The sequence below is a fragment of the Piliocolobus tephrosceles genome, chromosome 1 (genome assembly GCF_002776525.5).
Source record: "Piliocolobus tephrosceles isolate RC106 chromosome 1, ASM277652v3, whole genome shotgun sequence".
Lineage (NCBI taxonomy): Eukaryota > Metazoa > Chordata > Mammalia > Primates > Cercopithecidae > Piliocolobus > Piliocolobus tephrosceles.
The window spans coordinates 136,681,380-136,704,738 of record NC_045434.1 but is presented as its reverse complement, the minus strand read 5'-3'; the positions used below and the strand labels follow the sequence as shown (position 1 = coordinate 136,704,738).

Sequence of the window (23,359 nt, the reverse complement as noted above, 5' to 3'; positions counted from 1 at the left end):
AAAAAAAAAAAAAAAAAAAAAAAAAAAAAAAAAAAAAAAAAAGAAAAGAAATCAGTTGCTTGTTCAGGGATAGAAAGTGACAGACTGCACAAGGATTGAAAATTTGTTACCCTTCTCAGATTACCCAATTGCTTTCCTCCAAGCCAGCTGAGGAAACACTACTTTATCCTAATAATAGCAGTAGTAATAATAGTAATGGCAGCTATCACTGAGTGACTACTATATGCTAGGCACTACACCAATGTTTCATATTTATAATTCTCACAACAGTATACCTTTCAACTTTATGTTTGCCATAGAGGATTCAGCAGAAGAAAGATCTGTCTTGGATCACGTCTAAAGAGGATTAGTTTCTGAAATTTCAAAAGAATGGTTTAGATGATATCTTCCTTATAAACTGCCCTTTAACATTATAAAGACTTTTCATATATATTTTTTCATTTCATCTTTGTAAAGGTCTTCAGTAGCAGGAATCATTACCCATATTTCATCTATGAGAAAACTAGGCCCAGGAAGATGGTGACCAAAGCCACATACTCTTAAGAACAAGGCAAGGCTTAACCACAGGCATCCTGACCTCAAGTCCTGTGTCAAAGTTCCACCTACAATGTGGCCCCACAGAGTAGGTCCTAAGAATATTGTGAGTGCTAAACTGTGTTGAACATAGTCTACTCAATTCAACTGACATTCACTGAGCACCCACCTACTGTGTGCTCCTCACTGTGCTCTGTGCTGGAGGCTCAGAAGTGAAAAGGTCACAGGTGCTGTGGGAAAGGAGTTCATAGATGTGTGAGTTACCATGCAAATAAGTAAGGACAATATGGAGCACTATGTGCTGACCAAAGTAGGGGGATTAGTCAGGGTTCTCTAGAGGAACAGAACTAATGGAATAGATATGTAAATAAGAAGGAGTTTATTAAGCATTAACTCACACGATTACAAGGTCCCACAATAGGCCATCTGCAGGCTGAGTAGCAAGGAGATCCTGTCCGAATTCCAAAACTGAAGAACTTGGGAGTCCAATGTCCTACGGCAGGAAGCATCGAGCATGGGAGAAAGATGTAGGCTGGGCGGCTAGGCCAGTCTCTCTTTTCACATTTTTCAGTCTGCTTATATTCTAGCCGTGCTGGCAGCTGATCAGACTGTACCCACCCAGATTAAGGGTGGGTCTGTCTTCCCCAGCCCACTGACTTAAATGTTAATCTCCTTTGGCAACATCCTCACAGACACACCCAGGAACAATACTTTGTATCCTTCAATCCAAGCAAGTTGACACTCAGTATTAAGCATTACAGGGGGACATGATAGCTCTAGGAGTGTGGGGTGCTTCAAGGAGGAGGGACACCTGAACTAGGTTAGGAGGATGAATTCAGTTTTAAGCATACTCTTTTTTAATTATCAAGGAAAAAAAGCATAAAAGATTAGTAATTTGTGCAATACTAGACAGTGCCTAAGATCAAATATTTAGAAATCTTGACAAATGTGAATCTGCAGGTCAGACTATATGGCATCAATTTAGGATAGACGGTTAATGTAAAAAACAAGTGAAGATATGTGAAAGAATAACAGGGTCCTTCTGTCCTTCCTAAAGGGTATATGCTCAATGAAAATATCATGTTACATTGAATTAATTTACTTACCTTCTTATTTATTTTTGAGACAGGGTCTTGCTCTGTTGCCCAGGCTGGAGTGCAGTGGTGCAAACACGGCTCATTGAAGCCTTGACCTCCTGAGCTCAAGCAATCATCCTGCCTCAGCCTCTTGAATAGCTGGGACCACAGGTGTGCACCACAATGCCCAGATAATTTTTTTTTAAGAGACAGGGTCTCTTCATGTTGCCTAGGCTGGTCTCAATCACCTGGCCTCAAGCTATTCTCCCTCTTTGGCCTCCCAAAATACTGGGATTGTAGACATAAACCATCACACCTGACTTCAGGTTACATTTTAAAGCCAAATGAATCTATCCCAATAGTTAAATGCTATCTGCGATTCTGACCACTTGTTAGAATGGCAAATTCAAAATATTACAGTCCACTAAGGACATCAGGAACAGCCAGACACTTATTTTCTAGTGCATGTCTGACTGTGGCAGAAGTAGAGACATTCATGCTGTGAGCTGTACTGCCCCAGCCATTGCTCATGGATGTATTGTATTAGTCTGCTTTCATACTGCTATGAACTGCCTGAGATTGGGTAATTTATAAAAGTAAGAGGTTTAATTGACTCATTGTTCAACATGGCTAGGGAGGCCTCAGGAAACTTACGATCATGGCAGAAGGTGGAAGGGAAGCAAGGCAACTTCTTCACAAGAAAGCAGGAAAAGTGCCGAGCAAAGGGGGAAGAGCCCCTTATAAACCATCAGACCTCATGAGAACTCACTGACTATCATGAGAATAGCACAGGGAAAACTGCCCCCGTGATTCAATTACCTCTACCTGGTCTCTCCCTTGCCATGTGGGGATTATGAGGATTATAATTTAAGATGAGATTTGGGTAGGGACATAAGGCCTAACCATATCAATTGTCTACTGGTGGGCTTTCAGGAAAAGGGAAAATGGAAAACCCATCTGGCCCAGTTGATCATGTCCATTCCAAGTCCTATCCTTTGGCAATACCATGCCAAAGACATCAAGGTGGAATTTCTACTTTCTGAGGCCTAATATCCAAAATCCTTTCCTTCCTGTTATTTGTCCCCTTGTTTCAATCCCACCTCCCTTCCTCTCCCTCTCCCTCAATTCTCCTGCCACCTCTCCCCCAATCCTCTAGCATATGGCTTAGTGTCATGGAGATGTATCAAGTTTCTGGGTAGAAACTGAGGATTTCATTCCCAGTTAGTTCTTCCTCCTTCTTCTCCTTCTCTCTTCCTATTTGCCCCTTTTCTTCCTGATGTCCACTCTTCCCGCAGCAATAGCATTTTACATTACACCTTAAATTTCACCTAGGATACGAGAGACGTATGTCTTACTGAAGGGATATAGGACAGGCCACCTTTCAACAGGAAGAAATAAAGGTGATCATCATCGAATTTTAAAACTCAATGGAATAAAAGATTAGAATGTGGCTTCCCCACACAAGGCACTCTTTATTTCATGACAGGTCAGTGTTTGGATTCATTTATCAGCATGAAGAGGCCAGCTACACAGGAGACACCAATCACTGCCTGCCTATTTATATGCAGGAATCTGCCTGCTGTTCTAAGCAAACCCGCTCTGATCTTGGCCTCTGAAGCTACATCTGGTTGAACCAGAGCTGGGCACCTGAACTGAATTCAGTCTATTCATAGGCTGGCCAGCTATCTATCACTTGGTTGCCTGCATCAAAAAATTAGTATGGACCCATGAGGCTCTCCATTTAAACATTTTAAGTTGAGAAACTGGAAATCTGAGTCAGAATGTCACAGTAGCTAAGTTACAGGAATATGAAGTAAACTCGGGTGGGCCACAAGGAAGCTTAAGATAAACCAGAGAATCGAATGAAGCAAGTGGACAGTGAGAAGAGATGGCATGAGGAGAAAGAGAGACTTCATGTCCCTAATGATTCTGTGGTTTCCACTTGAGTCTATCCTTACAATCTTCCTCCTCCTTCTTGCAGGAATATGTTTCAGTTATTTGCAACCTAAAGGAATCTGACTAGAATGTAAAATCATTGACCTAGTAATATGATTGCTAGTCTGAGCCTGGAGGTAGCTCCAGTTTACTTCCAAGGCTTGCCAAAGATTCAAATGGAGTTACCAGGAATTGTAGGTTTAGTCAGTCTGAATTATGCAAAATGTTAACCAAAAGCTACACTGACCTTTGATGTCTGAATTTCCTCATCAACAGGCTAATGCTTGACAGAAACACTGCAAGAATTTCTTCTCTGCAAAACTACCCTCTTCCTTCACACTGAATCATCAGAAAGAGGAGCCGGCTGCGTGCCGAAATTCATCCCTTATTTTAATTAACCCAAGGATGACATGGAGGCCTTGGAGACCTTGTACAGTGCTGTGTGTTCAGCAGTAAATATCCACCCATTGCAGTTAGGAGCCAGCATCTTCATCATGCTTTCTTGTTAGAACAAGCTTGTCCAACCCATGGCCCATGGGCCACATGTGGCCCAGGATGGCTTTGAATGTGGCCCCACACAAATTTGTAAACTTTCTTAGAACATTAGGAGATTTTTTTTGTGATACATATTTTTAAGCTCATCAGCTATTGTGTTAGTGTATTTTATGTGTGGCTCAAGACAATTCTTCTTCTTCCAATGTGGCCCAGGGAAGAGGAAAGATCGGACACCCCTTTGTAAGAACATCAAGCTCTATTACTTTGAAGTTGTTATCCTGGATTACCAATCAGAATTTGTGTTTTCACCATTACTAAGCCTACTCTTTGATTCTCTCAGTTATCTCTGTACTAAGAGATAAAGAATGACAGGAATCATTAAAAGTGAGAGACTCTGAAAAACTGGTTGGTTTATTTTAGAGTTCTATGAAGTATTCATTTCCTCCTTCACCACCCCGCTTTGTTTACAAGTGAGTATCCCTCTGTTGCTCTCCTTTGTTGCAAATATTCACATGAAAAACATCCAGATAAATCCACGGTGTCTTATTCTGAAGAAATGTGCTGTGCATCGCACCAATAGGAGCTCTAATTCCCCTATGGTTCAGGCCACTCCAGTGACTCAAATGACCTTTCTACCAAAGGATCTGCATCACTTCCTTTGTTCCTGTTCTGCACAATATGGAATTACAATAATGTGAATAATTTTTCTTTTGCAAAAAAAAAAAAAAAAAAAACCCACGAAACACAGGAAATCTATCAAAAACAGTTTAGACAATTGAGAAAATCACGTTTTAATCTGCTTAATTAACCACAGTAAAATTTCTTTTCTGCCAGCAAAGAATTTTACAAATTTTACAAAATTGGACTAAAGTCAGTTTAGTGAGCATTCCAAGAACAAGTTTGTTAAATTGAGACAGAAAAGTAGCATTTAATTGATAACTATATAGCTAGTTACTACAGGAGGAGGGGAGAGAGATGGAAAATTAAGGGTGTGCCTCAGTGAAGTTATCATACCTCAAACTTCCTAAGAGGCTAAATCTAGTAAATACTTTAAAATATAAAAGCACACATTGGTTCTGAGTTCAGTCAGTAAAATGGCCCATTAGCACAAGGCCAGTGACCAGGGATGGTTCCAACTCTGGGCAAAAGAAAGAAGACTCAGAATGGCATCTGGCATCAGAGGCCCCCACAGAAGGGGCTAGGCAGAGGGCACAGCCCAGCACAAGGCAGGTTGGTGTCTGGCCCAATGCAGATGTATGAGTGGTGGCAGAACATGGCACCAAAAGGGCATAGCAGTATGTTTGAGAGATTCTCTCATATGAGGACTAGAGGTCAGCCTTGGGGTCTTCTGCAGGGAATCTAGGCAGGAAACCAACATAAGGGGTCAAGATGTAAACCCAGTTAAGGGAACCAAGGCACTACCTGTGCATATGAAATGAATAAGGGTCATGTTGGGGTAGGGCCATCAGCAGAATGATGAGGCTGACCAAAAGACCTATTGAACAAGGGACCTTTATTTCTTCTGCTAATAGCCAGACTGCTTCCAGGGCTTGGAAGCGGGCCAAGATAGCTAGGGAGAATGATGGATTTAAAGTGCTGGCACACAGTAAATACAGGATAAACGATATTGCTCTTGTTTATTGTGGGTGAAAGGATTAGCTGGGAGAAGGTGGGTAACACTGGAAGGGGTCTCTGAACCTGAAAACTACATGAAGCACAATGGAGATGCATGTGTGGTGGGTGAAAGTCCAAGCAGGTGGGGCTGGATCTGTGGAAAGCATGGCAGCAGGAACAGGTGGCAGATAAAGTTGGGAGGTGGAGAAGAGGTGTGTTTGTACTGGAGAGGCAGACCACAGGGTCCAGAAGTCAGAGCTGGCCAGAGGCAGGTGCCCATGGTGCTGGAGTACAGGGGCAGGATTCTAGTCCCTTCCAGCAGAGAGAGGGAATATTCCTAAGAATAAAATCAGGGGTGTACAAACAGGAGCAATAGCATGGGTAGTCTACTAATTCCTCTGCAACACAGGTAACACTCATCTCATCTAAAAGCTGATACTCAGGTATTTTGCAGGTAAGGTCTCTTATTGACATTTTAGAACTTAATGAGACAAGCTGCATTTTTTCTTTAGGACACTTAGCGGTATTTTTAATTATGCATATATTTGCAATTATTTATTTCATGCTTATCTCTTTAATTAAACTACAGGCTCCATGAGGGCAGGCATCATATTTGTTTACTCTATGTTCTGCATTTAGTAGGCACTCAACAACAATTGCCTGCTGAATAAATAAAAGTAGTGTCACCCTTTCTTACAGGTGACAAAACTATATCAAAAGTTTTTTTGGCCAAGTTAATCCTGCTAGTAAGTGGTAGGTCTGGGTCTTTAGAGGTGACTGAAGAATAGTCTCTTTCTATTAGGACCTCTATCTAACGTTGTCAGAGCTTAGTGTCACAGTTATTGTGCAAAGGATATTGGTCAAATCTAGTTAATTCGATATATCATCAAGAATAGGCTAGTTATCTCCAGTCCATAAGTAATAATGTTACTATTACCATATGTACAATCCAACACTGATCATAACATTACCATCACAGCATTCAGAAAACTTTGATTTTCAGCATCCTTGGGAAGAAGGCATAAAGATATTTTATAGGAAACTGAAACTTGTGAGTTGCCTGAGATGATGCAACTGAGAAGTGAAACTGAGACTCAATTCCAGGTGGAATTTCACCTGCAATGTAAGAGGAATTTTTTAAGTACTTAAAATGGAAAATACATTGAATGTGTAAAGATATTTAACATGTAAATTCAAATGCTAATATATGACCATTTCAAGATCAGATGATAAGCTTAATGGTAGAAATATCTCTAAGTATTCATTCACTTAGAAGATCAGAGGATGAAGAGAAATTATAGAAAGGGTAGTACCTTTTGACTCAGTTGAGTCTGATGACTTACTCCTAAAACTGTGAGCTGGAGAGGAGGCCAGTGCCCACAGGAGATCTGCCTGTAGAGTGGCACAGGTGCTGGGTGACTGGCCCAGCTGCCAGCTGAAGATCAAGTGCATATCTCTAATGGTCTTACCAACCTCCTGGCATGTTTCAGGTGGAGTCAGCATAGGGGTCCAAAATACAAGAGCAATGAATGCCAACTGCTGGACAGAATCTCAGTCTGGGCAGGCCATAGGTGGTCTGGCCACAGCCCAATGGATGGAAGTCTCCAGTTTCCAGGAAGAGAAGATAGCAAGAGAAAAGCACAGCCTCAATCCTTAGGGGCTCAAATAACAGCCCTTTAGAAAGACAAAAAGCATATAAATGCAGAAAGAAGAGGGACTGATCACTGATGGAAGAGCTACTCTGTGCAAGGTACTGCTCAGTACCTTACCTGTATTATTGCACGTAGTCATCATAACAAAGCTATAGGGTAGTCAAAACCCTCTCAACGTTACAGATGATGAAAGTGATGCTGTACTTGCTCAAGGCCACACAGCTAATAAGCACTGGAACCACAATTTGAATGTATAGCTGTCCCCTGCCGGTCCTCGGGGCACATGGAAAGGAAGAGAAAGCCCCCTCTCAACAAGTGCCCCAGGAGTCAAGCAAGTCTGCCTCCTGAGTCAGCTTAGAAGCATGGGTCTCTAGACACCTGGGTTGAGTGAGAGGTATGTATGCGAGAGGAGTGATGAAGACTGAATCTTGTGCTGATTTGATATCTTGAGTGATTGTGGGTCTGGGAGCAGGTGGGCAGTTCAGTGAGGAGCAGAGGAAAGTAGAAACAGTAAAAATGAGACTGGAGTCAACAGAACAGAAAATGTACTAGGCTTTCATATGGCCATTTTAATAAGTGGTATGCTTTCTGAACACCTGCCATCCTGGGCTATAACATCATAACATTATAATGTGGTTTACAAATGAGTGTTAGCATTAATGCAGGGGAGTCTTTGATACTTGAAAATGCCTGTTTACTGGGAAGAGTCTGAGACTTTCCACCTACACTGTTTGTTTTCCTTCTCTTCGTCTCCATCCCCTGCATTTTGCTGCCTTTGGATGAGTGGCTTTACCTTCCTACTAGGTAATGAAAAACCCAGTGCCCTGAGACCAAACAGCCCATTTGCTCAATGGAAGTCAAGTGCCTTTGACACATGTCAACATTCTGTTACTGCGAACAACAAAGAATGGCAACAAAAGCTAAAATGACAGCATTTATTTAAGGCTTTTTTGCTCTCCTAGATATGTAGATTTAAAACTTCTTGACAACAACGACAAAAATAAATAAATAAATAAAGCCTCTTGACAATGACCCACAGTAAGAAGTACACTTTATGTTGCAACCTACAGCATAAGAGGGAACATGTAGATGTGTGTATGTGTATAAATGAAACAAAGGTTACATGAAACATTACCTGGCTATATTATGGGTTGCGAATACACTCTGATATTTTCTATTCTACTCCAGTTTCTTTACAAACAAACAAACAAAAAAAACTGGAGTGACTTACTAGAGTAACTTTATGATCCACTTATGAGTTAAACTTAAAATTTGAAAATCGCCATCTGGACCTAGAGTACAAGAACAAACTCATAGTGTTACAGGAACTCCCCCAAAAAAGGAAGGTAAAGAAGGGTAGGGAAGTTGTAGGAACTGCACGTACGCTTTCTCCTCCATAGATAGCACCATAAAAGCCCATCCCAAAGGTGAAATCAAGACGACCCGCGTGGAGGTGATCACAGGCTGAAAGAGCCCAATAAAAGAGGCACAATTCATTAAAGCAAACCACCAACAACAAAAACTTTCTCCTGACTAAAGGACCACTGAAATAATGTAACTCAAGAATCCCTGTAAACATTTTTGATGATCCAATACCACCAAGCATTATTCACAAGGAGAGCATCTTTAGAAAACTGATTTTATCCAGACCTGTGTATGTGTGTGTGTGTGTGTGTTATAAAAACAGGCCAAGTGATAGTAGCTGTTGCATTTGCAGAGTTTCCAGTCATTAGGTTGACCTCAGGGCAGGCAAGTGTTTCAGGGAGCGTGTTCTGAATCATAATTGAGCCCTCAGCTGTACTGAGGCCAACAAGCTATATCTTGTGTGTTTTTTGGCATTTACTTTCAAGAAAATGTTCTAACTTAAATCCCTATTACTCCCTCCACTCACCAAGAAACTTCCTTCAGAAGACTGGACAGTTTAGAAGCAGTATTAATCCTCAGCTTTCCTGCAAACCACTCAGAGGCTTCAGTTATCCAGCTCAGTGCTCACAAAGAAAAATGCAGACATGGACATGACAACTGCACTCCCCATTTTTTTCTCATGTAATTATAGCTCCAAGTCTCACAATTCCAAGCCCTTTTCCTACAAACACACAATTTCTCCAGTCACAGCCACACACTGTTTGCCTTTAGCATTAATGTCTCTTATCAGAATCTTCAAAGCACTCTTTTTGGGGGGCACAGAAGAGCATGTATAAGGGAATACATTCCACTCTTAGTACTAGGTTGCTCAGCTAGGAGAAAGGGATCACCACTGAAAACTGGGCGTTCCATTTTCCTGCAATCACAGATTGACCCATTACTAAACATCCATATATACTTTGTCAGAATGAACCCCAATTTATATGCCAGTCCAGATGTCTCATACTTAATAGGCACAATTACCAACAAATATTGCTGCAATGAGTTACTTGGGGGAAAAAACTAAATTTTCTTTGGATTCTTACATAAGGCAGGATTTCCACTTATCCAGTGTTGCATAAGTGTGAAGGAAGGAGAGTGAAACCAGTTATTTCCAAGATCTCTTTTAGGCCTTTAGCCAGTGATCTGAGAATGACACGAACATTATAATCACATTTTAGCGCATTCTCTATTTGAACACATGCTGGGGTTCTCTGAACCAAAATAAATGTTCTGAGTTTTGGTCCCTACCCCAAGAGTATCTGTGGTCAAATTCTGATGTTGGATCCTGATGCCTCCCAGTGTTTGTGTAGGTCTCAGCCCCCACCTGGATGCTACTGCTTCCTACTGGGTACAAACCCTGGCAAGGGATTCAGGGAATGCTACTGCCAGCAAATCTCCCCCTCCCCACCTCTGCAAAATGCAAAAGATGCAAGTTCAGAGGGAAAACTATGCTTTCCTGTCTTAACATAACTTTCCCTTAACCAGGTTAAAATTTATCACCAAAGAAGGAAAGCTAGAATCAGCTTCTAGCAAATGGTGAAACTGACAATCTTCCTCCTCTTCATGTTCCCCAATCACATCAACCAGGCCACACAGAACTACGGTCTCAACACTAGTTTGCTGAATGGACAGGGGTCCAGTCAGGAAACCATCACTGTAAGGAGTCAACACAAGTGAGAGGAAATCAAACATGACTTGACAGAAAGTAATGCTGAGATTTTGGCCATGATTCCCAGGACCCAAGTGACCAACAGGAATGGCCCTGCAGAATTTCTATAAAGAGGCTGAATGGCGCAATCCGGTTGAAAGGGGATGCGGTGGATTTTTCACGTTTATTTTTTACCATGACCTAGTGTAAGAAATTTATTTACCTAATCAGTATACACAAACACAGTGTGTAAAAATAAAACAAGTTTTATGAAACAATACTTACCCTTATGACGCTATATTGCAGTACACTCTGACATTTTCTACTGATTCTACTACAATAAAAATGAGAGATCTGGTCATGACCCACTAAATTGATTTCATGACCGACTAGTGGGTAGAGAGCAGCAGTTGGGGGAAAAATGGTACAAAAACCTTGTCTTGAAGCTGTGCTCTGGTCATAATTGGACTGTTTGGGGTGACTCGGGAAGACTCAGGGATTAGGGAGGCCTGAAGTCTTAATGATGTTTAGTTTGAGAGTAACAAAAGACGAAAATGAAGAAATCAGTAACCTTTTTGGCTAGGGCCCTTCAACATCCCAACTGTGTATTTTTCCGTGAAAAGGGAGCTGGAAAACCAAGGTCCCTGATAGAGAACTAGGATGGCATGCAGAAAGTTAGAAAACTCCAAAAGCAAGATTTAAAAAATGGTTTGGGTATTTCAAAATAAAGTACTAGATCTAAATCTCTTCACACAAAACTCTTGAGCTCAAAAATACGATTACATCATAAATGGCCTAAAATATGACTCAAAGCCAAACTGTAGTTATAATAATCTTTCTTTCTGAAATGATGGTTCCCTTATGACTCAAAAAATAATTAAAAGAATAAAATGGCTATTTTTCTTCTATTACTATTTTGAAATGGCACCAAGATTAATTCATTCATTTCACCTTTTTCAATCATTTCAGGCTAAAAATGACTATATCTATACCTTATTTGGCTAATGTGTACACAGCTAATTATAGGAAGGCTACTTTTAAGCAGGTATCTTTTTTTTTTTTTTTGGTCCTTCTTTAGAAAAATAACTTCCTGTAGTTTTGGAAGCCAAAAGTTAAATATTAGAAAACTAACAGTTCAGCATCAGGAATAGAAACCAGCACACATATATAAGAAAGGTTTATAAGAAAGAATTACCATGGGTAAGTCAAGACTTAGTTATAACAGAAAACACAACTTACAGCACATACCTCGTCACCATTTACTCTCCATTTCTTCAGGCCACTGGTTCACATTCACCACACAAAAACATCAACTGACAGACACTGAGGAAAGTGATGTGTGATGGCAGAAAGTATGTGGGTCTAGGATCTTACACTATTTCAATGGTTTTTATTTAAAGTCTTCTATAGAAAAAATTACTTGTCAAATGTGCTACAAATGGTTGCGTAAGCAGAGCTTTTGAAATAGATTTAGCAAATTCAACTGCATCTCATAATGGATTATCATTAACAAGGCATGAGTTCATATGATTAGTTAATAAGCAGAACAAGTATAATGTATTTGGTTGAATAAAATCCAGAATTTTTTATTTATCAAACTCCAATTTCATTTCACAAATGTAAGTTATCATCAGCTCCCCATCCACTTTCCCCCATCTTCTTATCTCTTTCCCACCCTACACTTTCTCTCCCCCACAACCCGGGCTCCAAAAAGAAAAAAAAAAAAACCCTCAGCTATTTGATCTTAATATCACTGCAAAAATCAAAACCAGTGTCTCCTGCCCCCAAACAGTGGGTATCCCCACCTGGCGGCCTCCTGTAGCTCATGCAAAATTCAACCCATAATTATAGATGCATTCTCAGTTTATGCTGCACTTGAGATTCAATGGTGACTACTGTCAAGATGGAGAGATTTGTGAATAAAAATACATTTCAACAGCAAATATAAATTAGTTTTGTCTTATTTGCCATTGAGTCCCTGATATATGATGGTTCAACTTACAATTTTTTGACTTTACAATGGTGAAAAAGTGATATGAATTCAGTAGAAACCATACTTTGAGTACTCACATGACCATTCTGTTTTTCACTTTCAGTACAGTATTCAATAAATTACATGAGATATTCAATACTTTATTTTAAAATAGGCTTTGTGTTAGATGATTTTGTCTATAGGCTAATGTAAATGTTCTGAGCATGTTTAAAGTAGTGTAGTCTGAGCTATAATGTGTGGTAGGTTACAGGTATTAAGTGTATTTTCAATTTATGGTATTTCCAACTTAAGATATGTTTATCCGGATATAATTCCATTATAAGTTGAGAAGCATCTGTATATAACTACACACTACAGGATGAAAGCTTTTCCTGATATACCCTCATGTAACAAATTATGGGTCAAGGGGGAAAATCCCCCAGCAAAGAATATACTGATAACTTATAGGACCCCCCACCCTCCACCACCAAAAAAGTGCCTTACCAGAATCTAAATGGCAAGCTCAGGATATGTTTTTTTTTTTTTTTTTTTTTTGAGACGGAGTCTCGCTCTGTCGCCCAGGCTGGAGTGCAGTGGCCGGTTCTCAGCTCACTGCAAGCTCCGCCTCCCGGGTTTATGCCATTCTCCTGCCTCAGCCTCCAAGTAGCTGGGACTACAGGCGCCCGCCACCTCGCCCGGCTAGTTTTTTGTATTTTTTAGTAGAGACGGGGTTTCACCGTGTTAGCCAGGATGGTCTCGATCTCCTGACCTCGTGATCCGCCCGTCTCGGCCTCCCAAAGTGCTGGGATTACAGGCTTGAGCCACCGCGCCCGGCCCAGGATATGTTTAAGTTTCAGACTTAAAGTAGACTTTAGTCAACTTGAGTGGGCTATATTGTTCCTAAACTGTGCTAGTCAGGAATCCTAGAAGGGGTGCCAGACCATTATGGAGCACGTGGCTAAGAGTAAGAGGGAAGTACACTTAGAAATGAGGTGTGCAAAGTGGCCAAATCCCTCTAGACCCAAAAGAAAGAACTAGTTATGCATGTGTTTCTTTTGGTGAACTTGGAATTGGATCTGAAATTTCAAAAGATCTGAGAGGGCACGGGTGGGTTTTTCTCAATTCTACATCTTTTCAACATTAATAAAATTAATCTTCACTGGACTATTACCCCCATCCTATCTCATCCTGTTCTCTGTATCTGGAAGGTTGCTCTTCTCTGCCTTCCCCTGGTTAATTCTCACTCAATAATGGCTCTTCTGGGAAGTCTTGGTGTGAGTGAGACACATCTCCTTGAGCCTTCGTGGCACTGGGCAGAGTTGCATCATAAAATCTGCCCCTGTGTTCTGCAACTGTCTGTCACTGATCTGCCTCCCTCAATGGACTGTGAGGTCCTCAGGGGCAGTGGAAGTGTCTAATTCATCTGTATCTCCCCAGCACCAAACATTCGGTCTGGACATAATAGACAGTTATTCAATGTACTAACAGATATGAGTAACACAACTATTATCCCTTTACTATCAAAAGCAGAGTCATTTTTCATGCAATCATGGTACTCATAGTTAATACCACATAAAAACTGTAAAACTTTAATATTTCTTAAGCAAAATAATGACAAAAGAATCAAGGCAAAAGGATGGAGATGGAGTTTCGCTCTTATTGCCCAGGCTGGAGTGCTGTGGCATGATCTTGGCTCACTGCAACCTCCACCTTCTGCTTTCAAGTGATTGTCCCACCTCAGCCTCCAGAGTAGCTGGGATTACAGGTGCCCACCACCATGCCTGGCTAATTTTTGTATTTTTATTAGAGACGGGGTTTCACCACGTTAGCCAGGCTGGTTTCGAACTCCTGACTTCATGATCCGCCCGCCTTGGCCTCCTAAAGTGCTGGGATTATGGGCATGAGCCACCACGCCCAGCCCAAAATGTCTTTTAATAAAGGCAAAGGTTTACTTACACATATTCAAATAGAGGAAAATGCTGATGTATATATCTTCACTGGGATGATAACTTACCCTTATAAGCCCATCCAGCTGCAAAAGCAGCTTAAATGATATAGTTCTTTTAATTTGCTAACCTAAACTAAGTCAGGTTCTTGTCCACACTGATTTGTTGGACAAAATTAAACCAACCTTGTATTAGTTTGTGCTTTTCTTTGTACTTTGTCATGCTGATTCCTCTTGTCATAGTTGCTTGGATGATCTAAACATTTAGAAACAAAAGTCCAAAGTCTGGTGATTCATTGCTTTCTATGGGATGCTACTGCTCCTTCAGCAGCATCAGCTTCAGGAAGATGATGTACATTATTAAATTACTTGACAATGACAAAGTGAACTAGGATGGCATTACATACACACTTTTTTTTGGTTTTGTTTTGTTTGGTTTTGTTTTTTTTAGACAGAGTCTTGCTCTGTCGCCAGACTGGAGTGCAGTGGCGCTATCTCGTCTCAGTGCGACCTCCGCCTCCCGGATTCAAGTGATTCTCCTGCCTCAGCCTCCCGTGTAGCTAGTACTACAGGCGCCACACACACATTTTTAAATTGGATTTGTTGCTTGATATTATGCCTGCTTGTCTATTCAGATGAAAAGCACCTGCTTATGAAATGAGCCTGAGAAGTCTGACAGATTTAATATCTAATATCAGTTTAGGGGAAGTGATGGAAGCTAACTTCAAAGGTCAGGTGAATATTTTGATGGAACTTCAGAGAATTCAGTTATGGTAAGTAAATAGTTATGGATAACCTGAAATAAATACTGCACTGTGTTCTGTATAAGATATAAATGAAATTTTTTCTTTTTTATTAAGGTTTTATCTTTAATTATGATACTCCCTTGATAAGAAGGAAGGAACACTACACATATCCAGATCTCTAGTCAAAAAAATGAGGCTTTCTGAAATGGTTACAGATTTTAATAGCAAAAGTCCATAAAATTAACAACCGCCACTCATTTTTAAAACATACACCTCCAAATTTATATTGAGAATTATAAGATGCCATGGATAATTTACTTATGACACAAAGGCAGTGGAAGGTAAATCTGTTTGTTCAAAAGTCATAAGTATATTTTTCTGTTTTTGTAGTTTATATTATACTAAACTACCATTTAGTATAATATACTACCTACCATTATTATACTAAAAACTAATTTTGAAGAAATCTGAGCTTCATAAGAATTCAAATACATGCAAAGGCAATGTTCCAGCATATCTGAATTACAAGGGGTCTAGCCCTGCCTTCTTAGTTTTATAATGGTTCTCTAATGAGTCTAAGAATCTCTGCAGAAAGCTCATTTTCAGCTAGTAGTATCTAATAGAAGTCACTCCCTACTCATTTTGTTCCTTATTTTCAAGGCTTTCAAGATCAACTGTACAGGAAGAGACGACAGTATTGGATGCATCCCAGTCTCTGGGACACATCAATTTCCAAACGTTACTGCCAAGGCTATGTAGAAGAGTCAAAAAATTTTTTTTAAATCCTGAAAAGGAGCAGTTGTTCTAACTAGTTGAAGGTGATGATTTATCAAGAACTGTTAATCTGCTGCAATGTGAAGAGCCCCAGCACATTCACTTTCCATCTTGGTGTCAGAATAATTTCTAATTATGGTTTGGGGCAGTTTTCTCACTTGAAGCTAAACAGAAATTTGAGGAAACATATGCATTTAAAAAAGCAATCATCCACTCTGCTGGTAAATAAAGACACAATTATGCACAAACTGTGCCTAGGCAATTTAGGGGGTTATATAAATGACTGAACTGTTATTTTTAAACTGAAGTGAAAACAACGTATTCTCATTTATGAGAGAAGGGAAGTAAAATGATTCACTTAGTGTTCGAGTTAGATTGCATATCATTAATGTGTAAAATGGGATGTAGGTAGTTATTCTACATAGATTTAATGTTATGTTAGGATTAACTACAATTGGCAACAAGAACTTCATGCAAAAAATCACCTTTAGATTTTCATAAAAATCTCATTTCTGCAACTTATTATTGTGTATGACTTTGGACAAGTTACTTAACCTCAGTTACCTGAGCCTCAGTTTCCTTATCTTTTGAATAGGGTTAATAATACCACCTCTTTTAGGATTCACGCACATTCAAAAACGTGGCATTTGTTAGCTATAGCTATTAGACATTATCTTGATGTTCACTTGCCTCCAGGATGAACATATTTAGGCTTTTCCCTAACCAGAGAATAAACCCAGAACCAAAATATATAGGTCCTAATAAATACCCTAATAAAAGGGGAATATCTATCCAAATTACATTTCCCATCCCTTCCACTGATATCCCCATTGCCCCATTTGATGCCTAATTCCACTTTTGGGATTTATTACCTGGTGCTAAGCATTGACTTCTTCCTGAAGAGGCCCCTAAAAATGCAAAAGCTCAAGGAAACAATAATTAAAGCTATCATCACTTTGTAAGAATGCATTTGTGTGGTTTTCTCCAAGACAAAATTATCCCACATACTAACACTTGGTACCTGGGAAAGGATAAAATAGCCGTTAAAAAGGAGCAATCCTTGTCAACAGGGTAAATGACAAATAAATTTACAAAAAAAGTAAAGGGGTAAAAAGGCACAGGATATATTTTGCAATTTTGCTTAAGTAAGTTTTGTCAGTTAATCATTCATTAGGTACTAAGAACCTTTGGACAGAAACTCAAGAAAATGGCATTAGTAGTTGCCTCTAAGGAGGAGAACTGGTTAGGCAGGTGCAAGAGCGGGAATAGAAGGGCAACACCCACTTTCACTGCATATCCTTTGGTACCATTTGATTTTGGCACTGAAGGCATGAATTATCTACACAAAAGTTTTAATTAAAAAAATTCAATCCTCACACCCTGTTATTTCTCCTACATCATCTTTTAGATTATTTGTTTACATTATATGATATTTAAACATTGACTTTTGGCCGGGCACAGTGGCCCATGCCTGTAATCCCAGTCCTTTGGGAGGCTGAAGCAGGAGGATTGCTTGAGCCCAGAAGTTCAAGGCGGCAGCCCTATGATCATGCCACTGCACTTCAGCCTAGGTGACAGAGTGAGACCCTGTCTCTAAAAACAAACAAACAGAGAAGTTGCATTTCTTCCCTAAAAAGTAAGTTGGAGTCACGTAAAATTTGATAGGCCTCTCAAGACTGATTTTTCTTTAAAGTATTAAACATAAAAAACACTCAAAATCTAAAGATACAAAATTATTAGACAATTAACATTATTTACTGACTTTCTGTATATACAGTTTCCTTCACTAAAACTTGGGCTTCCTGCACACAGGGGCCGTGTTTTATTAATCTTTGAGGCCTCACTGAGGCAAACACTGGACTTTCACAGGAATACTTTCTTGAATTCCAAGGAAGAAAAGCCATTAAATGAAACATGGTATTTTGATTAAGAAGAAACTTCTCAAGATTTTTATAAAAACAAACAAAACAACAATAAGGGACAGGGACAGGGAAAGGGAGTAGAAGAAATAGCTATAAACCACCTACATTCATAATAGAACTTTTGGGACCTTACTGATTGCGAATGCTTGTGAAACACCAAATACGTCATAAGAATTAAGGTTAATCTAAAATAATGAGAACATTTGTTCAACAAAATATTTGCTACATGCCTATTGTGTGCAAGGCCTTGGTGACAAAATGTTGACCAATGCAGACATGATTCTAGCCCTGACAGGTTACATAATAGTGGGAGATACAGAATGGTAAACAGGCAATTATCATGTGGTATGATAAATATAAAAGGAAGTTTATACAGTTTTAGGAGCTCATAAAAGGAGAACCAATTCTATGCTTGGAAAAGTGATGTCTAAGTGGGACTAGAGTTTTGGAGTTCTCTAAACCCGAGTTCAAATCCCGGTTTTCCAGGTTATACTCTATAACCCTGGCTAATTTATTCAATCTCTCTAGGCCTCAGTTTCACCAACTTTAAAACAGGAATTATGATAGTACTGAGTTCAAAGAGTTGATATGAGCATTAATGAAATGCACATCATAAATCTGATATGGTGTGTTGCAAGTACCCAATAAATATTAGCTACTAATATTAGTGATAACAGTAAGCTGAGAACTTAAGGCAGGTAAAAGGGAAGAGAGGAAGGAGGAAGAGTACCCAGACAAAGGGAAAATGTACAAAATAAAAGCAATAGTCTGGTGAGCTGCACTGAAAGAACCTCGCTTGATCCATGGGTCAGGGGGTGCTTGGGGTGGGATCAGAGGTGAAGCTGAAGCTGGAAAGGCAAGCACAGCCCAGCTCAATGGGTTTATCTAAGCTCAGTGGGGGCCCCTTGAGAATTTTAGTCAGAGAAGGGACAGGATGAGATCTGAGTTTTTAAGAGACCAGTTTGGCTACAGTGTGGGAATGGAATGGAAAATGACAAGACTAGAGGCAGAGATCAGTGATGAAAATGTTAAAATAATTCCTTGGCTACTGTGGATTTTCACAGTTGGGAATGAACACATCACATGAAAAAAAAATATAGTAATCCAAAGAGGGTCTTCAAGTAACTATCTTCTTGTAACAGTATTTCATTCATTGATTCATTCATTCATCCACTCACTCAACAAGCATTAACACCTACCAAGGCGGGGCGCTGGTGCTGTGAGAGATTGCTACAAGCATTGTCCTACATGACCCTGCTCTCCAGAAGCATCCCATCCAACACTGACTGCCCATATTCCTCTCCCTGCCTGGGAGGCCTGTTACCCTGGTGACCCAGATCATGTGCAATGCCAATGCAGGCACCAGCAGGAGACCCAAACCCAGAGGCAGTATCACATAGTAGAAAAATGTCACTAACTACATCAGTGTATAGCTGACTTGTTATTAAAGGAGTAAATCTTCCATGACCCATTGCTAAGTGAATAATAATAGTCAACATTCATCAAATGTCCTGTCCTATGAATTTCAGGTAGATTAATAAATTTATTACAACAACTTTGTGAAATAGGTATTATTATGTCCACCATATAGATGAGAAAACTGAGGCAAGAAACACTCCCTAAAGGTCACAGAATTAGAAAGTGGTGGAGCTGAGATTCAGTCTGTTTTTATCCACTACACCATGTGACTTCTGGCAGTGGGCCACCAGGCTGATATCAGAATTAAACCAATTTAAAATGTAGGCTTCAAAATCTGGGCAGGGGAAAAAGATCACTGCTCACTTAGGTATCAGGGAGGCCACAGGTTGGAAGCTTTTATTAAAGGAATAAAATGAAATGGATGAATAAATATGGTGACAGTCTGTTGAGAAGAAATTGGACTACTCTCATCAAAAGAGTGCCATCTTGAAAGGGTTTTCAAATCGATTTTGCTCTTTTAAGTTCAAACCATAGCTCTGCCATTTGGCCTAGAACACATTAGAAAGTATTCAAATGGGATTACATTCCTTATCAGTTTAAAAGAGCGGGACATCTCACAGACTCAAAGAGGGAGAGGTGTGGCAAACAGATCAAAGGGCTAAGAGAGATCTGTTACTCTTTTGGTTTTCTGCTAATAGAGGGTGGAATAAAAGCTGATTATCTCAGTAAGAAATTAGTAGAATATACCTATTTTCTCAGGCCATGTAGGATTTCATCAACCAAGTAGTGGAGCAGGTGAGGAATAAGCATATTTTATCCTTAGCTCTATGAAGCATTTCCAATGTGAAGTGAATACAGACAAAACAGAAAAAAAATTCTTAAATCTCCAGAAATGAAAGAAACCACTAGCTTCTTGCAATGCCACTGGATGCCAATAGCAACGGAGTCTTGAGCCTGGGCTCTTAACTGGCAATGAGAAGAATCCCAGACCAGATGGCATTTTAAAATCCAATCTCACTCTATTTGTCTCTCCCCACTAACCTACATTGCACTTAAAGCAATCAGCCATTTCACAAGCTGCAGTATTTCAAAGTAGTTACAACCCTTGAGAACAGAAAAGCTCTCTTAATTGCTGTGAGTTTAAAAATATAGACAATAAAAATTACGGAATTTGTGAAACAGCCGTCTCTTAATTAAACACACACCCAACACCGCACAGACTAGAGCTTTTCAAACCTAGTCCACTCATGCACACATTTAGCACAGCTCACCAACACAACACTTTCCTTCCATTCATTCACTTACTAGTCCCGTTCTTTGGGACTCACTCGCCACCACTGAAAACGAACTTGAGAAGCTCCAGGTCTGTGGGCACCGACACCCCGCTAATTCATCCAGCTTGTCCTGCTCCAACCTCCAGGCAGGACTTGGGGGCTTCGGTGTCACGACTGGCGCTGACCCCTGGAGGGACGCCCAGCCTCCACCTGCCCTCCCGGAGCGGCAACCCTCGCGGCCCCTGCTCCCTATGAAACACTCAAAGTTGCACTGTCGTCGCTGCCGTTTAATTTTCAGAAATAAAAATGCCCGTGAGACGGACTCCCCCGCCCACCCACCTGCCCGAGACCGTACGACCACACTGAATTGGATCCTCCAGAAGGCTGCTGGCAGGTGTGAACAATGAACTTCTCTCTGCCTCTGACACACACACACACACACACTCGCCCCACGACGGGAAGTTGTGAACTAGCCCAGGTGCCAATGGCGCTACTCCCCAGGCTACGCGGCTGCCGACGGGAGGGGAGGGCCCGGTGCGCTCCCCGGCCGCGCCCCTCCAGTCTCCTGGCGGGCAGTTACCTCCTTCCTCCGGCTCGGCGCCCCGGGTCGAGTGATGAGGGCCGTCTCCTCGCACACCACAGCCACGTCCTCCACGAACACGCAGTCCGGAAGGCTCTCGTCGGCCGGCAGCTCCACCACCTGCAGCCCCAGCTTGCTGCCCAGCACGCCCACGTAGAGCTGGTGCTGCCGTTCCGCGCGGGCGACGTCCACCTCCTCGCCCTTGGCGCTTCTCAGCGCGTGCTGGCCGAGCGACTCGGGCAGCGCCCGCACCACGGCGTGGGTGGCTCGGCCGAACGCGGCAGGGTGGCCGAGCCCGGCCATGGCTTCGGGAGGCTTAGGGGCGGCGGCGGCCGGGTCCTGCCGCGGACAGTGCGCTCCAAGCTACGAGCGCCCGGCGGCTCCTCTTGGCAGCCGCTGAATGTGGTGCAGAAGGAGCCCAGCTCGCGCCCGGAGCCCTGCCCGCGCGACTGAGCATGCCCAGAGCTCCGGGCGCCGGCCCGCGCGCAGCCCGCGCGCCTACTCCGGCGCTGGCAGGTCTCGCGCCAGCCTAGGCGGGAGTTGTGGCGGCGAGCGCTGCGCGAGGAGTGGGGCCAGGAGAGGCGGCCGGGGAAGCAACTAGGGCAAGAAGTATGTTCAGGCGGGGGACCTCAGCGAAAAGCCACCCCTACCCAGACCTGGCGGTACCTGTGTTCTGTCGCAGGTGCACACCTCCCATCGTCCCCAGCGCGGAATTGGAGAGGCAGCCTCGGTCTGGACAGAGCGGCTGGAGGGCTTCTTGGTTTTTGCCTGAACAGTTTAAACCTTGCTTACTTACAAAGTCTAGTCCACTTTTGAAGAGCTATAATGGCTTACAGATTCTTCATTTTAAGCTTAAATCCCACGGGTCTCAGTTCTGTTTTCTGACCTTACCTAAAGTACAAGTTTTTTTGTTTTTTTGTGTTTGCGTGTGTTTTTTCACAAAACAACATTTGCATATCTGAAAACAGTTCTAATTATCTATGCCGCCTAACACCATCCTCTACCCCCAACCCTAACCCCCTCCAGTCCTGGAGCCCAAACCACTGAAAAGTAACTAGTGATTTGTTTTCCAAGTCCTTTCAACATTCTGGTCAGCTTCCTTTTGATACACACCAATTTGCTTGTATCCTTTTAAAATCATAGCATCCGGAAAAGAAACAATTCTTCCTGTGTGGTCTGACCAGCACAGACGACAGCAGCACCCTTGTTCCAGATGCTGGGCCTCTATGAACACTGCCTAAGCCTGTATTCACTTTTTTGGTGGTCTAGGGCCAAGGCCCAGGCTCCAGCCTTCTTGCCAGAACTCTGATCCCAGCTTTTAGGAAACTGGATTTCTAGGAGCAGGTCTGTCTGAGCATCCTAGAATGGTTGCCCCAGTTGAGCCTGGAGATGTGATCTGCCTTCTCTCCCCTCCCACAAGGGTGGTGTGAATTTATAAATGAGCTTCAAAATTCTCAGCTTCACATTTGAGGAGTTTTTTGTCTGTTTGCTTTTTGTTGTTGTTTTGTTTTGATGGAGTTTCACTCTTGTTGCCCAGGCTGGAGTGCAGTGGTGTGATCTCGGCCCACTTCAACCTCCGCCTACCCAGTTCAAGCAATTCTGGTGCCTCAGCCTCCTGAGTAGCTGGGACTACATGTGCGCACCACCACTCCCGGCTAATTTGTATTTTTAGCAGAGACAGGTTTTCACCATGTTGGCGAGGCTGGTCTCAAACTCCTGACCTCAGGTGATCCACCCGCCTTGGCCTCCCAAAGTGCTGGGATTACAGGCGTGAGCTACCATGCCCTGCCCAAATTTGAGGAGTCTTAAGGACAGCTCTGACACTGATGTTGGGAAGTGGGACCAAAAGTAAAATAACAAACCCTTTAGACCTACTAGGTAGTACTTCTAAAGCAAAATTCTTAGGGGATCCAGGCTGCCCCATTAGACCCAGTTTAGCGTCAGAAATCACTTAATGGTGTCCTCAGATGGAGGATTCTCATCAAAGTCACAGGTGAAAGCTGATCTTAAGTTTACCCAGGTTAAATATAAAAGTTATTTATTGCCGGGTGTGGTGGCTCAAGTCTGTAATCCCAGCACTTTGGGAGGCCGAGATGGGCGGATCACGAGGTCAGAGATCAAGACCATCCCGGCTAACACGGTGAAACCCCGTCTCTACTAAAAAATACAAAAAACTAGCCGGGCGAGGTGGCGGGCGCCTGTAGTCCCAGCTACTCAGGAGGCTGAGGCAGGAGAATGGCGTAAACCCGGGAGGCGGAGCTTGCAGTAAGCCGAGATCTGGCCACTGCACTCCAGCCTGGGTGACAGAGCGAGACTCCGTCTCAAAATAAATAAATAAATAAATAAATAAATAAATAAATAAATAA

The 23,359-nt window shown here is 41.8% G+C and overlaps 1 protein-coding gene across 3 annotated transcripts in view; it reads right to left on the bottom strand.

Moving 5' to 3' along the window:
- DDAH1 (dimethylarginine dimethylaminohydrolase 1) overlaps positions 1-23,359 on the bottom strand; it is a 256,618-nt gene that overhangs the window by 121,393 nt on the left and 111,866 nt on the right. The window contains exon 1 of one of the 3 annotated variants that reach the window (XM_023208409.3): positions 20,994-21,404. The exons of 1 other annotated variant lie outside the window; for it this stretch is intronic. In XM_023208409.3, the coding sequence (XP_023064177.1) occupies positions 20,994-21,296 (303 nt within the window). In that variant the 5' untranslated portion in view covers positions 21,297-21,404. Of the gene's footprint in view, positions 1-20,752; positions 20,829-20,993; positions 21,405-23,359 lie in introns of those variants that run through there. One more of the 3 variants, XM_023208438.2, reaches the window with a different exon arrangement.